The 22505-nt window shown below is 32.8% G+C and overlaps 1 protein-coding gene and 2 long non-coding RNA genes across 5 annotated transcripts in view; 1 reads left to right on the plus strand and 2 right to left on the minus strand.

Moving 5' to 3' along the window:
* The window catches only part of LOC119073771, a 29825-nt gene extending 17207 nt beyond the window's left edge, over nucleotides 1–12618 (minus strand). The window contains exon 1 of the long non-coding RNA XR_005087087.1: nucleotides 12446–12618. This is a non-coding gene — a long non-coding RNA (uncharacterized LOC119073771). The remainder of the gene's footprint in view (nucleotides 1–12445) is intronic.
* On the plus strand, nucleotides 1805–19537 carry LOC119073769 (dopamine N-acetyltransferase). Of its 3 annotated transcripts, XM_037179438.1 has the most exons (5): nucleotides 14868–15040; nucleotides 16500–16691; nucleotides 18088–18237; nucleotides 18291–18443; nucleotides 18503–19537. In XM_037179438.1, the coding sequence occupies exons 2-5, from the start codon at nucleotides 16614–16616 to the stop codon at nucleotides 18905–18907; spliced, it is 786 nt and encodes a 261-aa protein (XP_037035333.1). In that variant the 5' UTR covers nucleotides 14868–15040; nucleotides 16500–16613; the 3' UTR covers nucleotides 18908–19537. The 3 variants fall into 3 exon arrangements, with proteins under 3 accessions (XP_037035335.1, XP_037035334.1, XP_037035333.1); XM_037179440.1 differs by lacking the exons at nucleotides 14868–15040; nucleotides 16500–16691 and adding an exon at nucleotides 1805–1951; XM_037179439.1 differs by lacking the exons at nucleotides 14868–15040; nucleotides 16500–16691 and adding an exon at nucleotides 4539–5159.
* LOC119073772 lies at nucleotides 8404–11593 on the minus strand. The gene is made up of 3 exons (XR_005087088.1): nucleotides 11425–11593; nucleotides 11286–11359; nucleotides 8404–8593 (listed from the first exon to the last, which is right to left on the minus strand). It is a non-coding gene; the product is annotated as an uncharacterized LOC119073772 (long non-coding RNA).
* Nucleotides 19538–22505: the final 2968 nt, after the last annotated feature.

Here is a 22505-nt window from a genome sequence, read left to right on the forward strand (position 1 = left end):
AAAAGTTAATGTGAGCTCCAACACTTCGCTATGAAAAGTAAGAACATGATTTCGTGAAAATCGTTAGCGAGAAATGTATAAGACTTTCCAACGTAAAGAGATTATGGTTTGGCAGCAGAGGAGCAGCTAGTCATAATGTCTTAATCTATCATTTAAAGAGTTCTTTACTTTTAATTGTAGTTCTCATTTAAATTTTTCTATAATGAACCTCTTCCATCGCTTATTTTTAGTTTCGGCGCTGTCGATTATAATAGTGATCACTTTATAGCATTAACAACTTGCGCAAAATCACAAAAGCTTTATTTGCGAGCTTTTGGACTTTCACTTATTTGGTCCTCTACCAATTTTTACTTGAAAATATTTACTGGCTGTGTTCCTCCTTTTCTACCAACCATTTCAACAGATAAAATAAAACCGGAAGATGTTTGTCGAATAAGTATTGTTTGTGAGTCGTCATAGTTCGCCCCGACTACGAAATATTGGGTGATCGTTATTGCGGTCATATATTTTTGAAAAACGTTTCTGGTGGAAAGATATCATCAAAATTAAACTAAAATCCAGCATTTAAGAAACGCCCAAATGTATACTTTTCAGCAAACTTGAAAATTCTGAAATCGGTAATTCGATTTTCGTTCAAATTAGCCTAAATTATTGGATTAATAACGCTAGACTTGAATCAAGACTCTTGATCCTTCATCTATCCTTCTGCCGTTTAAAAATAATAATGTAGTCGAACATTATTCTTGTAAAATATCGCCAAAAAGAACCACAAAAAATACTTTTACGAAATTACTATACGAAATTCATCAAAAGGCATACAGTGATTAAATAATTTTGGTGTGCTGATTTAGCAACAGCTGGTTTTGTATCACCTGTTGTCTATTTCATTGTTACTACGATCTGCATTTATCATTTGTTACCCGTCACATACACACGCATAAAAAGATAACACCAAGATAAACACAAAGTAAACAATCGTTACAATGTTCATCAGATGATACAAAACCAGCTGTTGCTAGATCGGCACACCAAAATTATTTAATCACTGTAGGATCATCATAATTCTACTAAATATGGGGCTAATCAATAAAAAATTGTTTCATCGACTCATACACAACTTTTCAAGAAGATATTTGGCAGACAAAAATTTTTTGGAGATACTTTATGGCTATAGTTACACGTAAATTTCCAACTGTGACTATATGAGGGATGACATGAACGTACACAAGCTCCCTGTCTATTACTATATAATATATACAGAGGTTAGAATGAACCATTTTTATACTTGATTATTATTGATGGATATAATTTGCTGGAAGAGTGGTGATACTTAAAGAATTTAATAGAAAAACAAAAGTTAGCTTATGTTATAGATATAATACTGCGAATGTATTTTCACAGCAATTGTTTTCGTTAAACACAGCTGCTAAAGTTTACTTTTCGCTTTGAGACTAAAATTGTTTTTTATACGAACGATTTCGATATATAAATAATTTGCTGAATAAATAACTAGGCAGAGTGCTAGTTTGCCAGTCTCAAAAAAATTCATCTACACAATTTTTAGTGTATATCCCAAAAGATATAGGTAACATAAGTGTTTGTTGATAACGACTTACTGTGAAATAAACACAAACAGTGAAATTAATTGTAGAGGCAAAAAAAAGCTTCTAAGCATAAAACACGTCAAGAATTCGCGCTTATATATATCTTATTTATTGACGTTAGCTCTTTGAATTAGCATAATACAAACTTATCTATCATTCTCACTTTATACACACGCAACCCATCTTATCGGATATACCAAGATATCATGCATCGAACACCTATCATTCCCACGAAATTGTACAGTGAGCTTTTCAACGTGAAGTTTCTGTTCAAAAGTTTTCTCCAATTTCTCGATGTTGAATTGTTGAAAAATATATTTTCGGTAAAGTGAGCAATTATTTAAGTGGTGAGTACAGAATCGGAATTTATTTGTTAGGCATAAATAGAGAACCACAAGACAGAAAATCGTATGTGCGCTTTTATTTTTGTGCAAGAAATAGTGCGAGCAGCCAGCGGCTAAAGTGAAACAGCACGAATATCGCTTGACGAAAAAATGATTCCGATGAAATACTGTTCGTTATTCACTTCAGCCTTACTGTGCATTTCTATATTAATTTTTAAATGTTTATAATTAGCAGAATATTAAATAATTTCGTTTGATATTTGGTATCAACGATATTATTTCCTTTGAAGTCTAATGAATTCTTTAGTAGGTAAAACACGATAAGAACAACGTTTCTTTGTTGTTGGTTAATTTCTGTTGATTTAAATCATCAAATTGAACCATAAATTAGTATAATACTGGGTGAAACAACGGTCGAAAATTCGATGTGGAAATAAAACGTTGTAACTCTGGTTCATGCATTTTTTATACGGAAAAGAGAATCATTTGAATTAAGAAACAAGAGTTATTTTTACCGTAATATGGTAAGAAGGTAATAAGACAGACATGTAACATGAATGATGGATGTCAACTAAAACAATGTAAACCAATTTAAGCTTAGTTTGAATTCACATAAAGCAACTTCCTCTTTTCCTCTATACTCCCATTCAATCCACCTTATACATAAGCAAAATGATATTTACCGCCCCGTAATATTTAAATTTTGTTCCATTTGCTCGAAAGGTATATAACAACACTATAACGTTTGAATGGATATATAGAGCAAAGTACTCGTTCTACAGATTGCAGGAAACAGAGTTGCAATGCATGTTGTAGTTAGAGTAGGACAAATTTGTCGACAACAACAACAACGAAAAAGCATTGATGTTACTCTGTAGACTTTATATCATGTACGCGCAAGTGGCATATATAGATGTGGACAATTTTATTAAAGTTTTTTTTTATTTTGTTACAATTTAACTCAATTTATAATCAATAAAATGTGCAACATTTCTAGCACATATATGTTCGCTTGATTGGATTTTGATTGAATTCAGTTTGAATATACGAAATACATTTGAAAATTGGCGATATAGAATAAAGTGTCTCTAAGGTGGACGATATCTCACTCACATGTAATGAATTTAGCCGTTCCAATTTGCAAAACACTCACAATTTTCGATACAATAATCCCAGCTCGCGTGGTGTTTTTCTTGATGGGCCTGAATGTATATCGGATTTCAAAGTCAAATAAATTGTATAAGAAAAAAAAAACGGGAAAACGTGCCACCGTCACGCGATAAAAGCTTTCTATTCGTTCCTGTAAAAATGGAATGACATGACAAACATCCCTCTTCTTTTTTTACAGACGCTCCACACTCGACTGTACATAACATATATATACATTCAATTCGATAAAATAAAACCTTGAGAAAAATGTTTTTTTCGAATTTTATTTTCCATATGGAATAGAAGCAACACAATTTCTGAAAAGAAACAATTTCGAACGAAAAATCAGATCTAAATGTATAATATATGTTAATGTATCTCATTCCCAATAACGTATATATGGTTACGTATTCTAATATGGCATGTATTTCCTTCGCCACCGTACCACCGTATATATCACACCCCCAAGCTGCTGCTGCTGGATTGCCACAGTCAATAACAAACAGTTTATATGTCAACGTGCTTAGTGTGGTGGCACAATATAAATCCAAAAGATAAACATTACTTTACGGGCAACAAAAAAAAGAAGATTCAAAAATCACAAACACAAGACAAGAAAATTCCGTCGGAAAGAGAGTAATAGTCGCACATGCGTTCTATAGAACTATCAACAATTTTCCATATTACATTTTCCATACGATAGAAAAAGAAGTGTGGCTTACTAGTGTTTGAACATAAAATATTTCATTTTGTGCAACATTAGTGGGTTTGCATCAACGGGATTTGGTTTCGTTTTTCGTAAATTATCAATCGAGTTATTCAATCCGGGTTGCCGAAGAGTAAGTCATACTAAGTCCGATCTTCATTCTGACGAATTAACGCAAGAGTTAAATTTTTGATAAGATAATCATCTCCTCATCAATTAAACAGATTTCGTTATCGTTGAAAATCCTTTCCATCAGTGCTGCTAGAGTTTGGATTTTTTTTTCATTCGTCAAAAGCTGTCAATGGAGATTAACTTTTCACAGATAATTTCCCAAAGATTCTGAAATCATTTAACTGACTCCATCGTCAATTAATCAGTTGTCGTAATTTTTTGTGGATAGCCCATTAAAATTTTAAAAACCATTCTACCTTCAGTTGCTATTACGTCTCGTCTACATTATCTGTCCGATGCCCGTTCCGACGATAAAAAAGTTTATGCTCAAAATTCGTTTTAATGTGAACAGTTCAATACTACCGAATTCGATTTGTATCGTTCCAGATAACCATCTCGTTTTCGACGACACTATGTTATATATTTAGTGTAGTCTCCTCATGTATTGTGTAAAAAGAATACGGTTCGCAAATGAGTTACGAAAAACTTTTACATCAAGCATGATATACTTTAGACAAGTTCTTAGTTGCGCCCCGACGACTACGGCGACGTACAACAAAACAAAACAAAAATAGGAAAAGAAAGAAAAGAAAATACGAACATTTGAACCGTTGTTGAGTCGCGGTTTTTGTTTTGTTATATTTTTTCTATTTTATATTCCAATTTGTCTTTCTTGTGTCGTCGATGTGTTTTGTTCCCCATACATCCACGAATCAAAAAAAAATCATACTTTTGTTTGCGACTGTTTTTTAGTTTTCTATCGGAAGGCATAGGAACGCATACTATACTCTGTGTGTTCGAAGAAAATTGTGGACTATATACTGAAAATACGAGAATACGAGAATCAAAAATATGTTTTATTTCGGGATGAATCTCTTATGTGAGAGCTGTTATCGCTTGAGCTAAATAAATCATAATTTTTTCGCTGGTGTTTTGTTTTATTGATGAAAACTGCTGGCTTATAATTGCTGATAAAAAACATTTATGAGTTTTCGATGATAAAGTGTTCAATGTAACGCTCTCGAAGTGTTTATATTTCAGATATTAATATTTTAAACAAAATTAAACATTTATATGTGCGGTTCGGTGGATACAGTGCTAAATTCATTGTAATATGCATTCGATACTCTATTGAGCGAAATATATACAAAGAACCGCAAATAAACGATCATATTTATCAAAGTTGTAAGTATATATAAAGTTCAATTATTTATGGAAAATGGTTTCGAGTGATTTTATGTAACACTTGAGTTGAAATTTGGCTGCTAAATGATTTTTTTTTGCTGTGTGTGAAAAATGGATTGATGGATATGCGAGAAGAATAAAAAAAAACGGAATTTATGTTTTTTCCATATTTATTGCCTCTTTCTTTCCGCCACTAACGATACATTTATTATTTGGAATATGGAATGATTATCGATTTTATTGAGACTCGGAGTGTAGATTGTTAATTCGATATGTAGTCCTTAAATAGAGTGAATGTTGTTGGAAGAATATTCATCTTGGAAGGATAAATCCTAATTTAATTTCGACATAAAGTTAGTTTCTCTTGTATCAAACCGAGATTGTGGAGATGGCAACTGTACTCATCTAAAAAAAACTATTGAAAAGTTTCTTTCTGGTTAAACTTTATTAAACTTTACGATGATGTCGGTAATGATACAAAAAAAGTTCAAATTAGTTTCATTTGAATTTAATCATGTGGCCAAGAATAAAATGTAAGGAAAGAAAAGACAGAAAATCAACCGACATTACTTCTCACTTATTGTCGGTACGACGACAAAAATGAGAAATTTCTCAAATTATTACTGAGTCCTAATTCGCTACAGTGTAAAGTTCTATACCCGTCTGTATTGAACAATTGATTTTATAGAAATTATAGCATGGGTTACGCTCATCATTATTTATGGTCATTTCCTTACATTTAAAATTTAAAAAAAAAACTCACTAGACCGTCTCGAAGCATACATGATATCTTAGAGTAATTATACCTAGAGAGGAAATTTGTACGACGAAATGTGGTCCCAACATCAGTTTGTATAATATACAAATTTATAATTTTACACATGTATGCGTTGACGCTATTTCGCTTTCGATATTTCAATTTGCCCTCTCAATTAAAAGGGCAAACACACATACCAATAAAAGTTTCGTATTTCATGTTGGGACCTCATATTTTACGTAATTTTGTTCGAAATTTCCTCTCCAGGTATAATTACTCTTAGCATGATATCCCATCTTACAAACTGCCACTTTAAACGACTTGTACAAAAGAGCATTGCTTAAAGCGTTTTTCACAGGGAAACATTCGACCGAAATTTTTTTTCTTTAATTTCCTCTCTTGTTTTGGCGATAGTTGCTATGCTCGTTGCTTCGTGCTATTTTTTCTTCCTATTCAAATTTCTTGAATAGACTTTTTCCAGAGTAGGTACAAAATCTACATAATTTTACACATTTTAAAAGGATATTATACAACTTTGTATGATGGATGATGCTCTCTATCTCCGCTTGTACAACATGCTTTCGAAGCTATGAGTAAATTTTGTGTGTAAATTCCATTCCATTTGCATAATATACATTTTCACATCAATTCGAAATAAATTACATGAAATTTCCTTGTTGAATACAAACATGGATTTGTTATCTTGTGACCTGATAACAGTACCCTGTCATGTTGCAATATTCACACTTTGCAAAACTTTTATCTCGAGATTTTTTTTTGCCCATGCTACTATATTTGCCATACCTTCAATATTATAATTGTTACAATGAAATGAATTATCTAGAGGCAGTCGTTTCCTTGCTTGATTTGTGTGTCAAATAGATAAGAATTATCTTTTAATTATCAATCGATTCCGGACAGTTTCGATTAGAAAAATATGTTCGTTCTATCATCTTCTTATATCGAAAGAAATATGTCAATAACATTTGCTATTCATTCATTCCGAGGAATAAACTGGGACAAAGATTGCGATTGTGACAGATGTTCATGGGGGTGTGATTCCTAGAAATTTGTGAAAGGATTATCCCTCTCGTCTATATATACATTGCAATTCAAAAATGGTCTTATATAATCGAACATACGTCATTCGTTACGCTTTATATGATTTCATCGCACCAAGTGAAACCATTCTAATTAACTGATTCTAAGAATAGCTGGGTCAAGTGAAAATTGTATTAAAAGACATTCGATTCCCTTACTTCAAAAATTAAATTTATCCGTCGACGCCACGTGAAACCGACTCAGAAATTCGTTTAAAATGTATACAAACAAAAAATTTAATTAAAAACCTTTGTCTCCGTTGAATGTAGTTTAGCTTGTGTCTGTCTCTATATACAATAAAGTTGTTTGAGATTTAGTGTATCACACCGTTCACCTACAACGGACAACTTACAGGATACTATATATATATACGTGCAAAGTTACGGTTTGCTGCACATCATGTGCGCACGTTAGTTCGGACGCAAGTCCTATTCAAAAAATGATTTTTTTTAAAGGACTAAGGAGAATATTTTCAGCAACTTTTGACTTGGGCATCAATACGAGTTCAACGAGCTATCGCACGTCAAGATTGGTTAAAATTTACTTGAGATATCGAATTCCAAAGTTTTCAGATTCAAAAAAAGAAAAAAATTGAGATAACTGAAACAGCCTAGTCAGTTACTTATTACAGGAAAAGTGGTTCTAGATCAAAACTGGCTTTTAAAGAATGGGCCACTTGTGACGCAAATTTCTTTTTAAGCAAATTTTCCCTCTAAAATTTTTGGATCAAATTTTTCTTGTTAGAATTTTTTTCGTACAGACAGGCGCACGATGCACGTCACCCACAAGACATTTCATAAGTTAAGATAGGAGGACTTGCGTCACATTTGCCCTTTTGAGGTTTTTTGACTGATTCTTTTATGTATCGGGTACATAGAACCCGGTTTCATGCACATTGCAATCACAAACGTGCAATGGAATAGCGACAATTTACTTTTCCTTGTTAAAAGTTCAGAATAAGCTTTTATGGCATGCTAATCAAGATACAATTTTGTTTGATGAAAAACATATTTGGGTTAAGCTTAGCAAATTTGCTGATTATAATTTTCAAGAGAGGATTTACTTATGACGGATTAAATCCCAATGCAAAATTTAATTTAATCTGCTCGCAAATATAGCGCTTCGTTTCACTGATGTAAGTGTGGATAAGCAATAATTTTTCTAGTTCAACGATTGATTGATGCATTGAGATAACATCAATCTACATTTCGACTTATTGAGTTTAGTGTATGATGATGGTAAATAAACATTTTCGAATTTTTTCCTACATAAATTGTATAAAATTCTATTTAAATGAACCTCTTTTGATACGAGCTTTAGGTAGTGTTTGATGATAGCTACTCGGATGATCTACAAACTACCTTCCTTACAATGTTATCAAAAAGCTCAAAACACTCGTCGTGTAACTTGTAACAGCGATGTCATGTCAAATTCTAACCATTTCCTCATTTTACTGTAAATCATAAATGGTGCAAGAGTCAGCAACAGTGTACATAAAATTAGTTCGATGAAGATACGTCGATGTGATATATTTAAATTTTCCTCATCCGGTTGTACGTTACATATTTTGTACAGGCTGTAATGAAATGGGATAAACAACTCGTAATTGCAGTGAGAATTTTACATTGATTCATTTGGGTTAATTAAAAATATGAATTGTTATGAGTTATATGAGAAGGGTCTTTTGTATGGTTGAATTGTTTAGTGGTTTTTTAACGCCAGAGCCGTAGCTAGAACCCAATTGACTGTACCCATATTTAAAAAAATCAAATCAAACATTTAAGTAATATTGTGTCCTGTAAGTAATATTAGTAAGTGGAGTATTATAACCACTCAGCATCCCTACTTCCACAAGCCTATTACATGAGTGGATATTCATCGCCTTTTTTTGCTCTTAATAGGGCGACCTATGTTAGTAGGCAAGAAAGAGCTGACTTCCGGCATAAATTCGAAAAACAGATTAATTCAAGGGTTTCATGAAACGTAAGTTTATTTTTCAATTTACACTTTCGAATCGTGACTTATATCCATTTCCATCAGAAAGTTAAACTTAAAGAGGGTGAATTTGTTTGTGTTCACCACCAGTTGAATATTTCCAGGATGTGATTCTGTTCTGATATTACGGTTACGACCCTGCCAATTTTTGCATTTCTGTGCTTCGCAGATAACATTGTTACTCTATTGCATTGTGACAAACGACGTACTAAAAGAACCATTAAAGTGTCCCATCATGGATGTGCGATAGCGCGATAATAAGAATTTTTTTCAAGTCATAATTTATCAGAAAACGTTTAAATGTGGTTTGCAGTTTGCGTATCTCTTCTGCCAGACAGCAATAAACATTTACGAATATGGTAATTGGAATATGTTAGACGTAAGCCGATTGTAATAAAATTTCATTCAATAAGTTTCTTTGTTGGCTTTTATCGAGGCTTTTATTACAATTTTAAAAATAGAGAAACGACGATTTGTTAGGCAATGCAATTTCCAGTAATAAGGTAAAGGGAATCGAGCACATTTTATTCTATAAATGAAAAACATCTTCAAAATGATTCACGATTTTATTATTATCTCGCAATCTTAAAATCCATTTTCGCTACTTTTTCCCACTTGTTTTTGCAGATAGGAAACTCATGACCTAAATAATATGCGAGTTTATTGAATTTTGATGCATTAACCCACATCAACTATTTTGAGAGTGCTTCTTGTCTATTTATATCGGTTATAAATAGACTGACGACTATAAGCAAAATTCGATAATTTGTAATTTAAATGAAGCGGACGAAAAATAATTAAATTGGAATTATCGTCTGCATGTGCACATATTCGATCAAAATATTTGCTACAGTTTAAAATTCGATGAAATGATTTCTGTGGCTGCACTCTTTAGAATTATGGAAGGAGATACATCATTTTGTGTGTCAGTTATGGTTTACGTGTGGATAACGTTTTACAGTTAACAGATGAAGTAGTAGATTTCGTACTCTTAACATTTTCCACCTGGTCGCTGGCGAATATCCAAGAAAAATCCCATACTAATCCTAATTCCTAATCCTAATATATACTATATTGCAAAGATTGTGACTGTTTTCAATTTTCCTCGATTATAATGGAAGTGGAGACATACATTCACACACATCTTAGAGCATAAAAAGTACAAACAACACTTTTGACCGAAGAATTTTCAGACAATTTTTATTATTCTTCCGAGGCCAAAGCAATCAACTTCGTTAGGTCTAAAAATATCTATTATTGTCAAGAGAACATCTGTGATACGAGATATAAACTAGGTTCCACCTTATGGCTGGAGCAGGTCCATTGACTGTTGCAGTTATCGAAAGGCATTGAAGCATTCTTTTATTTTAACTGCAAACCTACATTCACTAAGTCACGAATGGCTATGCAGTGAGTTCCACAAAAAAATAAAAATCAAAGGCATAGGTTAGGAGATAACATCAAAAAATTTATGGGAAAATTAAAGTTAAACCTTTCCGGAAGGCATCTAGTTTCTCTGAATCCTTGCCAACTAAGGAGTTTATTTTTTTTAATTGTAGAGCCAAAGTCGCATAGATATTAATCAGTCTGGATTATTTTGTAGGGTCAAATTCTACATCATAACAATGAAACGATTATTGCAAGTTTTCACATTTTTTCGGCACAACGGATTTAAGAAGAAAAACAAGTAAAATTTTCATCGTTTCGCTTTCGGACACTTGTGGGGTAACATGGCTAATGTTAAGCACATTCCAGTAGAGAACTTAATACACTACTTGTACTTCTCTACAAAATGTATTTTTGGTCAATATTTTTCCCCCATTTTGGCAGAACTTTTCAAAACCGTCCCTGTGCGACCTATAGGTGATGGCATTTGTCTACGTTTTTTTCTTCAAAATTAGTCCTTAATTTAATTAATCCGAGGATTCAGAAAAACTAGATGCCTCCCGGGAAAGGTCGCAATTTAATCTTTGGCGACCCTATTACTCAAGTTATCGTGCCATCAAACGTTACAGACATTTTAGTATTTTTCGTTTTTTGACAACACTTCGTACATTTCATAAAACCGATCATAATGAACTTCAAGACCTATTTTCTGTCGTAAGACCCTTGACTGTAAATTCAACAACAGATGTACTGCACAGAAAGCTCTTTATCTTGGTATTGAATTCTTTAATAAACTTACCTCCCAACGATGGACACAGCTTCACATAAGTTGCAGAGTGTTTTTTTTTAAACATAAAATAAATTAAACTAGTTTTGATCTTTCTTACCCGTATCACTATCAGTATGCCGCTTCAGGTCCTTGAGGTACAGTAACATCTTGACACGATGACGGTTATAATCTCTGTAATAAATCTCATGCACACAATCCTTGACTTTGATACTGAACTCAATGTTGAATAAACTTACCGCTTCTCTGATTCGGTTTAGATTTACAAAACTTTACAGCTGACTCAGAGCCAGATTAATTTACGAATAACGAAAAAAAAACCTCGTTAAAATGTTGTTTAACAATCATACTTATAACTCGAGCATTTTTTCCAACACATCATATCGATACACGCTTTTAATTGTATGTTGTTCGTACCTTAGAGTAATTATAACTAGAGAGGAAACTTCGAACAAAATTACGTAAAATATGTGGTCCCAACATCAAATACGAAATGTTTGGTAGTATGTGTTTGCCCTCTTAATTAAGAGGGCAAATTTCGGCGCATAAAATTTGAATTAAGTTACCAATCATTTTTTTTTTACTTTTTTCTTGTGAAAAATCTATACAAAAATAAGTGATAGCTGGACTGTCATTTTCTGTGATTAAGAACAATGGCGTTTAACTTAAATTACGATCCCCCAATATCTCTTGGAAATTCGCTTGGAAATTTGGTATACAAGACAAGTAAACAGATTCTGTCGGAATTTTTCATTATTTTTTAACAAAAGTCATTTTTGCATAGATAGTTCACTGTCCCTCGAATAAAGTTGTTTTTATAAACAATTGACGGATATAGTTGAATTAAATTATTTATTCTGAAGATCCGACCTATTTGCTAGAGTAAAGACAAACATTGAGACAAAACGCAACCACATCCAACACGTGGATCTGTGATTATTTCTATTGATGTCACTTTCCATTAAGTGATTTTCATATACTCTGGTGTGTTTGTAACATAACACTGCTGATTGTTTAATTGAAGAATTATTTCTTTCCATTTTTTTTCAATCGGTTTGATCAGACGGAAAACTATGTCAAAAAAAAGCTGAGGAGACAACATGCAAGAATGAGGTTATGTGCACATCAATTACTAAAAAAAACTATGTTTTCTGCTTCGCAGTACTTCGGGACATACACCCTTTGATAGAACAGGAGTAGACCATCACAATTTTATTTATTTTTTGTTAGTTTCACCGGTGAAATTTAAAAATAAATAACATTCAACGCATAAGACTGTTTAGATAAACAACGTCAATAAATATTTTGACAGAAATCTCAAATGTGAGTGTGTTGGTAGAAGCTCTACGTAAATCATTACGTAAATGTATCTTATATACATTGATGTCGGGACCGCTTTTCGTAGTGCGAATTTCCTCTCTAGGTATAATTACTCTAAGCTCTGTAAATCGTAAACGATTAATTTATTCCGAATCGTTTACACTGCTATTAGTTGATCAGTTTTTTTTTCTTCACAAAATGTATTTAACAATAATTATATCCATCGAACATTGGGTCGGGTCATGCATTTTCATTTATTTATTTGAATTGCATACATTAACAATACAAAATTATTATTTTTTTTTTTAATTTTTATTTTAATTAGATGAAAAAACCGATTTAGATAATAATTGAAAAACGCGACAACTGCTCCTCCGGTTTTTGATCAACATTGATCAATAGCCGCATGAATTTATCGGCGATTTATGATAATATAAAACAGAATAATCGTGAAAGTTCAATAACATTTTATTTATTGTACTTTGTGCTGTTGCCTGAGGTTTTGATCGTATACTATATGCAAATAGAAGGATTTTTAATTTGAATTTCATTAGGTGAACACAATAAATAATTTTAAAAAAAATTTAATTAATTAAGCAAGTTTTACATGATTTTATTGTGTTTTCTGGAGGTTTCGATTACATAGCATTCATTAGATTAGCCTTGACAATAAGGAAAAATGAAAACAATTATTTTGTGTTCGATTACAAGTTAGAAACCTGCCTCACCAGAGACTACACTTTTATGCACATATACATAGTCTTTTGGTCACTTCATAAACAGCATTTTTCCTTCACACATCATTACGAACGATAATCACGAGCAAGTTCAATTTTTTTCCCGATATAATTAAATGAATCACTCTCACTCTGTAATAGAATCGTAAATTAGAATCTAGAGTCCCTAATGGCTAAACCGAGGGCAAGTCAAAGCAATTTAATGTATATTAGATGTCATACATGGTTTCAGACTTTCAGACTGAGTATGTAACGATTAATTGAAGCCAATAACATTACATACCAATAGTCAATAAATCACTGACAATCGGTGTTATGGAAAATGTTTATCGTTGAGCCAATTTCTTCAACGCAAGAATTACGAATGCAACAATAGAGCCGCGCATAATACATTGTATTTATCTAAAAGTCTGCAACCACTTCGACCGTGAAAATTTGTTGCACGCCTGGCCATATATTAAACATTGTGTTTAACGAATGTTTTTAGTAGAACACACGACAAGAATATTTATGCAGCTTTCAAGAGAAAAACAAATCGTATTAGTAAAGTGGCGACGATTTTTCTTTGTCGTGTCACATTAAATGTCCATAAATGATTTGATTGTTACACATTCGATAAATGATGTTTGGAACCTTATCAGATCAGCAAATATGATTCAATGACTTTATATCTGAGCGTTGCTGCTAGACAAACAAATCGAAATTTATTTTAGAATATTTTAGCATCATATTAGTCCTACATGATCGTGCTATGCTGTTCCATCTGACTTTAAAATCTTTTATTTGTTCGTGGTCACAGTTTGCACTCTCCCTTTTAATTGTTTTACGTCAGCAAATTAATAAATTTTAAAATTAGTATATTCGTATCGTGCCGGATTAATTAATATGCTCAACAGTATATAGGACATACGTTCCGAGTGAATTGATATTTCACTTATAAGGCGTATTATAAATAAACATAGAGAATAGCTTGAGAAAATGGTGCATTCCAAATCAGCACAGAGAAGTTTCCATATAGTCATCCTTTTCAGTTAAAAGGATCTTTGTCCTTGTTTTAGTTGTCATGATCAATATCGTTATACCGACAAGGTGATACTAGTACTTATTATAGTAAATGCACGATTGCATACTGAATAAGCCGAAGTAAGTTGAAATTATTATGGCTGGTTCTCTATACTTATTGATAAGAGTACAGCAGTGAACTAACTCTATGACCAGATCAGCCACTTTCAATTAATACGTCTAATCGAACTATAAAAAAGCCATAACAAGCAATGTATTAACAATAAATAAATGACTGAGTTACGCATTCTAATTGAATGATTCATATTAGCACTAGCTACCTCTAGTAAAGTTCATAAACAGTTCATGTTTACAAACAACTCCTCGTTATGCAGACATGGAAATATTTAATCTCAATCAAATAGAATTCACTGGAACTTAGTATCTTATGTTGAATGAAAATCTCAACTAGCTGCATCCAATCACAAGTGGAATGCATCGGGCATTCTATTTAACTTGCCAACATATATGAAAATAGGTTTTTCAACAATTTATTATATTGAAGGTTGGGAGGTAGGAGATCAGTTTCTGTTGTGTTCGAAAAGGTATAAATATTATTCGCTGCTCTTGTCGCGAGTAGTAGCAGTCTTAGCACGAATTTTGCACATTAATTTATACTGTTTTTATCGGGAATATTATCAGATATAGAGTGTGCATTGTGAAAAAGGATTGTTTCGAGTGAAAAAAAAAAATATTTGAAAGTGTTGCCCAGCGGCTAAACCGAAAGTTCATTTTCGTATGTTACGTTGTGCTTTTGTGGAGTATTTCTTAAAATAAATTTTTAAATTTGCTTTCGTTGAAGCAATTAAATCAGATTTTCGGTGGTTGGTTGGTTTTGTTCGAAAGATTACTCAACGATTGCTTAACGACTTACAAAATATTAAATCTACAAAATTTTTTTTATGAAAACTAGTGAGGAGTGCCTTCATTTTACCAGAGAAACCTTTTTTGCAAGTTCTTAAATCGATTTTTCATATTTGCGGTTCGATCAACCCTATTTTCTCCAATCAAAAAGCCATTAGCCATTTTCTCGACACTTTGTCTGATCACAGAGGAGAAAATAGACATTTTCTCAACGGAACTGTCACCTCTGTTTTGGTTTTGAAAATTGTGTTTTTGGTTCGTGGTTAATCACACGCTGGAAACTACTTTTTTTCCTACAAATAACTGTTAAAAATGTCTTTACAGGAAATAGGTCTAGTAGTTTTAAATGGTTTTAAGATTCACAAGAGTTTTGAATAACTTTAGCTCGTGACTGTGTTTCCTCTTACCCGAGGGACAAACACTCATAGCCTTGTCAGTCAAAAAAAAAACCTCAAAATTTTACGAAATAAAATCCTGAAATTTATAAAAAATCCTCAAGAAACTCCTTAAAATCATACACACATGGAATTTTGAAAACCGATACATTTTCTGTTTCTGTGTTTTACTTGAGTTTCTGATTTCTCCATATCAAAATACATGCAAAATTCACAAAAAACCAGTAAATCACGAAACAGAAAATGTGTCGGTTTTCAAAATTCCGCGAGTGTAGAACAAATTCAATAGATTTCAAGAAAATCCTTGGAAATTGGAAAAAAAATCTTTAAAATTCCCTTGAAACCAGAATTAGTAGAAAATTCTTGGTTTTCCTTGGTTGGATAGGAAAATCCTCATAGGATTGTGTTTTTAAAATCATTTGTCAAAGAAAATTACAAATATCCGCACCTCGCTCTAGCTCGTCGGCTGTTCTGATACGAGTGAATTTAAGTCTTTAAAAAATCCTAAATTTCTGAACTTACAAGTTGAGTAGTTTTTAGAAATTCTTTTAAAGAATTTTCTGGAACTTTTTATAATTAAATTGTCAAAAATAGGCCCCGTTTGATACACTTCTCTAGATCTCTTCAAGGGTTTTGTTTTCCTTTCATCCTTCTCTTCCTCAGAAGGCGACTTTCTTAATGTTTTCGATTGTGAATAAAAACCTGTTGATCCTTTTCTGTAATCACGAATGTGGCCAATAAAAATTACGGTTTCCTCGAGATTTACGACATAGTCAAAAGAACCAAATGTCTGAGCATCTAAATAACGCAAATTACATGAAATGACGAGCACATATATAAACATAAAACCACCACATCATAAATCTACTTTTATTGCTCACTGAAAGATTCCACTAAGCACGTAACAGCACTTAATGATTGAAGTGTTTATTTTAGAAAATTCTATCTTTATTAAACAAGCTGTTCAAAAGAGTTGTTTGTTATTGAACCATAATAGTTTCGAAATCAGAAAAGAATCTTTGCAATCGATATACCCAACCCATATTCAAAATGAAAATCGAAGTTCAACAAAATATTGAATATCCACTGAAGGATAATGGAAGGAATATGTTGGAACGAACCTATACGGTAAGTGATCTTGTCCATGCAATAAATTTGACATAAATGTTTCCATCAATAAATTCCCAAATATAACATTTTGAAACTAATTGGATTCGTTAAGTATATATGAATTCACTACACAGGCGTCTTTTATACGATCCATTCATACAGTGTCTCTCTTTTGGCGGAAAATTCTATCTTCACTATAAAATTCTTGATAATAAATTTTAAAAAAAAAATATTTTCTTAGCAGCACAATATTCTCTTTAATAAAAATTGTAGTCGAGACACCTGCTGCCCATAAATTATTTAATTAAAATTCAATTATTCGGCTTTTGGTAGACTTTAATTCATTTGATGTTTATTTAACATCGAGACATATGGATAGTAAAAGACATGATTTGACTAATAATAATCGGTAGCTTAATATGTCTGATTTATGATATGTTTGCTTCGTTAATTGATATAGTGACATGCTGGTCTAATTTAATTAGAAGATTGTCTGTTGTTTTTGGTAAGTGTTCGCCACTGAAGCTATGATTGCCTCAATTTTACAGTTTTTACTGTAAATGCTTAAGAATAAAGATAATTAAATTATTAAAAGATAAACAGCAAATTGACCTAAACAAACACTGAGCTTTTAATTTCACGGCCGGTATAATATAGTCCCACAAAAGACTTAATCATAAGAGGAACTAATTTTTTTCCATTAGGTCTTGGGTGGAGTACATATAATTGCCCTAATAACACGAATCTCTGAGCATATTTATTACGGCGATGTAATGATTTATCGCATTTAAATCTAATTGCTATGCATATATAAATGTAATAAAGTAATTTGCTCATTGAGAACTAAAATTAATTTTTATTGTGATTTATGCGGCGGGTTATTAGTCAGATCGAACGTCTATATAGTTTGAAAATTAGTAAATTTCATCGCATATCCTACGGTCAAACAAAATGTTAATTTAATTGCTAACATCGAATTTTGATTGATTTTAATGTTGATTGAGACAATTTATTGGAAAATGCATTGGATGCAAAATTGGATGAAATTATCTCAACAACACTTGAAATGTGTGCAAAAACGTATAACATTTTTGTTGGGATTGGGTTGTGGATGTGCGTATGATATGGAAACCGCACTATTGTAATGGCACGTACCTATTTGGCCCTGTTATGAAACCATAAGAGCTTCATCGAGATATATGGAGAAAATTTATTCGGCTTTTCTGTATCAAGTGCTTAACTTTGACCAGAATTTTTACCACTCCGACTAACTCTAATGAGGAACGTGATGTCAATATTCGCTGCAACCACATTAAAGTTCTGGTCTTGACTCAATATTTTTTTTTTACAAATTTGTTTCCAATACTCAAGACGACATGACTTTAAACTCCTTTTCTTCTTAACTCAATTTCAGTTACCCGATCTTCTGTCGATAACTCAGTACGCCAAAAATATGACGACAGATACGGCGAGAGAAGAGTGCGACCAAACTTGCGACATTTCCTTTGTCACCGAGGACGACATACCTGAGATAATCGATTTTCTGAAGACTTACTTTTTCAAGGTACTAGACTTAAGGATTTGCGGAGTTTACTGCGACATACAATTTTATTTCAGGATGAGCCAATGAACACGTTTCTCGAACTGGGAGAGTGTAAAGAACTGGAAGAATATGCAACACATTGTATAACAGATGATTGTTCCTTTAAAGCAACCAATTCTAAAGGAGAAATTATTGGTGTCTTCCTTAATGGTATCATTCATAAACCCGTAGGCAGAGCAATAAATTCCTTTTGCTACAGTCACTTAATTTTTTGTACATTCGACAGGCTGCAGATGCTGAACGAAGTAATAGTGCCGACGAATGCAAGCATGAAAAATTCAAAAAAATCCTTAGCCTTTTCGACCACATTGAAACACTGTTCAATTTATTCGACTTATATCCGGAATACGAACGTGCATTAGATGGTAAAATATTAGCGGTAAATTCGAATTACCGTGGTCTTGGTATAGCCGGTAAATTAACAACGCGAACGATTGAATACATGCAAGAGCATTCGATTCCATTGTTTCATGTGATGTGCTCCAGTAAGTATTCGGCAAGAGTTTGTGAAAAGCTCGGATTCGAAGAAGTGTTCAGTCTTCCATTCTTGGACTATGTTGTAAACGGTGAAAATCCGTTGTTACCTGCAGATCCACACACAGATATTAAAATCATGACGAAGAGGATCTGAAAATGTAAATGTGATAAACCTAAACCATGTTATTTATAGGCAACAATATAATTGTTAGAGCTTCAAAAGTACTAATTTCCCGTAAAACGGGAACATTTTTTATTAGTTAAACACTTACGAGACATTAGGAACAGAAAATTAGTAAATGTTAACCGGAAAATGTTTAAAGCTTTCATTGTCTGCACAACAACATAAATAGTAGTACTCGCTCAGTTGGTTCTTCTTTGCCATTAGTAACACGAATGTTTTCGGATGGACCAATTGGGCATTTAAGATTCAGGTCGCGAATAGAACACTGAGTGTAATTGTGGTAGTCGAAGTTTATCTTTCCTCAGTGGTCTATCCGGGGTTTTACATCTTAGAATGTTTTAATTTACCTATTGCATTTCTAAAAAAAACTCAATTATTTACTAAGTAGCTGCCAACAATGTCTGTTTTATCAACTAAAAATGACACACCAATTGAAATAGTTTAACTAAACTGTGGACTTAATGCAGAGCTGGGCAAAAACTTTACGTAATTTACGAGGAAGAAAAATTCAATTAAATTAATGTTAAAATCAAAATGTGATTTGTTGAATTAAATAAAAAAAATTAAATTAAAAATTGTTGAAGCAACAAAATTTAGAAAGAAAGAAAATGTTTTTGATGGGCATCAGCAGTGGGTCAAATTCTTACATTTTTTATCTGAATCGAAAAATAACATTTTTTTGCGACCTTATTTTGAAAGACCTAACGAGAGTAGTACTAGTGTCACACTAGGATCCTCGTTAGAATCCTTCTAAGGCTCAGAGAAATGGTTTCTAGCTACGGGCCTGCAAAAAGTCTTAAAGGATTCAAAGTCCAGTGGAGCGCCGGTCTATATACACATAATCCCTACCTACATTCTGATTCTGGCTTAAGTGCTACTAGCAAAACAAAGTAATATGATTCCATACAATTATCAATTGTCATCATCAGTCTCATTTTACAGATAAATACAGGCAACCATACACGAAATTTGCAAGCAATTAGTTGAATGTAAGTAAGATCAAGTTAGTTTTGCGGGGCCTGTTTCGAGCCTTTGAAAACCTCAATAAATCGAAAAGGTAAGTTGATATTTCTGGCAAGGACGGTTTGCTGTAGGTGCAGCTAGTATTATATCCCAACCAAAATCTCTACGAGAAAAGTGTGACGCAGTCTTTGAAATACAATTTCTAAAATGAATGATATCGCTTTCAGCTTCGTTACGCAAAAATTAAATTATACAACCAATTAGTTCAAACGATCTGGCTTAGTTTTCCTCATTATCTGCCAAATAATTTTTACCAAAAAAATAATTGACTTAAAACTACAAAAATTTTACCAAAAAAATGTGTGTTGCAAAGTGGCAGATGTTCAGGAACAGACAGACCTACGAGAAAATTTATCAATATTTTTGTTCTAAAACCCTGACACACCCATTTCCAATTTTTGACGTTTTTCACAAATGCCCCTCTGTTCTACTCGTAAAACTCTGAGACTTTGCCGAAGAAAGTAATTCTCTATCTCTCATAACCCAAAAAATATTAGTCCTTTCATCCTACGCTCGAGTAGCTCAAAATTTTGTCACTGTGACAACTCTAGCTCAACCGGACCTGCACCAACTTTTCTAATTATTTTTTGTTCGATTCGTGTGGCGAATACCTTTCGTTTGATTGGTCACACGTCCATCTAGGTTTCAATACAGCTGAGATACAGTCGAAAACGCGTTCCAGACCTTCAAAAACCACACTCAGAAGCCACTTCGAGGCCAATAATTTTTTTTTGATTTTTCCCGGGGTATTGGCGTATCACATTTTCATTTCTATGTCCAACCTGAGCCTCCTGCAAAATTTCATAGAGATTGGCTGACTACTTTCCGAGATAGCCCATCGATAGATAAATAGATAGATATAAAGACAGTTAGAAACAAAAAGAGTAAGGTGAAGGATTTTGATTGTTTGGGAAAAGTCATTTTGGTGCGTTTTCTATGAAAAATGACTAACTTCAAAACGATACATCCGGTAATTTTATGCATACATAGTCGAGTGATAGCTCGTTTTGCTCATATTTGAAGCGAGAATATAATATGATAAAATATGTTTTCTGGTGATATAGACTAAATGTTAGAAACGCAAATTTTCGGCTATACATAGTTGATGCGTCTCAAAAAAATTTCTTCGTTCTTTTTTTTGGGGTTAGACTGCTATCGCTATCGCTCCGGACATGATTATATCAACCTCTATGACATGCGTCTTACTCTCAATCTCAAAATTTTGTTTTGAGCAACGCACTTCAAGCAAAAGTGCTATTAATGACAGCTGCCAAATAGAGTACTATTTTGTATGAAATTTTATCCCCACTCTTTTTACAGTGTAAAATTTTGTATGGAGCACTGCCAAGTTTCAGTACCCTATTTAGAGTACCACTTTTGCTTGAAGTGCGTTGGTTTGAGTCTAAAGCGACCAGCAGTTATTGTTTTTAAAGAAGAGGATGTATGGTATTTCTATTTCAGAACTGTGTGTATGTTGAATAACTAAGAAGAAGCGACCCGTCGTAAATAATATACATAAACCACCATAAGAAATAGTTTTTTTTTAGTAAGAAATACAAAATTTCTTAGTTATTTCCCATCAACAAACAAAATACCGATCCAATGGCAACAGCACTCATTACGAAAGCGAATCGGTGCGAAAAGATTTTGAATGAAATAGATGTAGAAGTGTTGGAAATAGACAACCAGCAAGTTGACTTAATTTGCAGCAAATCTTGCGACTTATCCAGTGAAATTATCGATCTAATATTCCAGCTGACTGAAGACAATATGAAACAAATGTACGAACAAAGTGAGTGCGGTTGGAACAGTAAAACCAAATTTAAAGAATTCCAACATATGGATGCAAGATTTTTGATTTTAAAATTAAACAACAAAATGATCGGTTTCTGTCACTTCCGTTTTGACCACGGCAGCGATGATGATGAGGCTTGCGTTTATTGTTATGAATTGCAAGTAGTAACAGAATTTCAGCGGAAAGGTCTCGGTAATTATTTGATGAACATTCTCACTCTGCTGGCGATTCGATTTAAATTGTACAAAGTAATGTTGACGGTGTTCAAACATAATGTGAATGCAATGGACTTTTATGTGAACAAATTCAAATTCAGAATTGATAGGTCGTCTCCATCTAAATTTGGACAGGAGAAAGATTATGAAATACTGAGCCTTAAAATTAGCAAGCGTAAGCGTCTATAAGAAATCGACATTGTAACCATTGTAACGTTGTTTAATAAACTCTGTTCAAAATGGTAAAAAAAAGTTGTGGGTTTTATTTTCTTCGTATACGCATGAAAGCATTCCATGAATCGTCAAGAGCTGAATCGAACGAAATTCAAATCAGTAGATGCATTGAAATTACCAGTAAGTTTCTTTTTAAAAAAATCATGGAAGACTTCTTATGAAACACACAAACTTCAGTAAAGCAAACACTTTATGGGATGTTGTCATTTCAATTTTACTGTCGGTTTAAAAATGTGTATAAAGGTTTATGCGGATGGACATGGGTTGCAAAGATTTAAAAAAAATTGAAATTCGGACAAAA

The sequence above is a fragment of the Bradysia coprophila genome, unplaced genomic scaffold (genome assembly GCF_014529535.1).
Source record: "Bradysia coprophila strain Holo2 unplaced genomic scaffold, BU_Bcop_v1 contig_138, whole genome shotgun sequence".
Taxonomy (NCBI): Eukaryota; Metazoa; Arthropoda; class Insecta; order Diptera; family Sciaridae; genus Bradysia; species Bradysia coprophila.

Excerpts from the sequence above, each read along its gene's own strand:
- LOC119073769 (XM_037179438.1), top strand. The coding sequence starts at position 16,614 with ATGAAAATCGAAGTTCAACAAAATATTGAATATCCACTGAAGGATAAT. Across the intron at positions 16,692-18,087 it reads TGTTGGAACGAACCTATACG|TTACCCGATCTTCTGTCGAT; the intron begins GTAAGTGATCTT and ends ACTCAATTTCAG. Across the intron at positions 18,444-18,502 it reads ATGGTATCATTCATAAACCC|GCTGCAGATGCTGAACGAAG; the intron begins GTAGGCAGAGCA and ends TACATTCGACAG.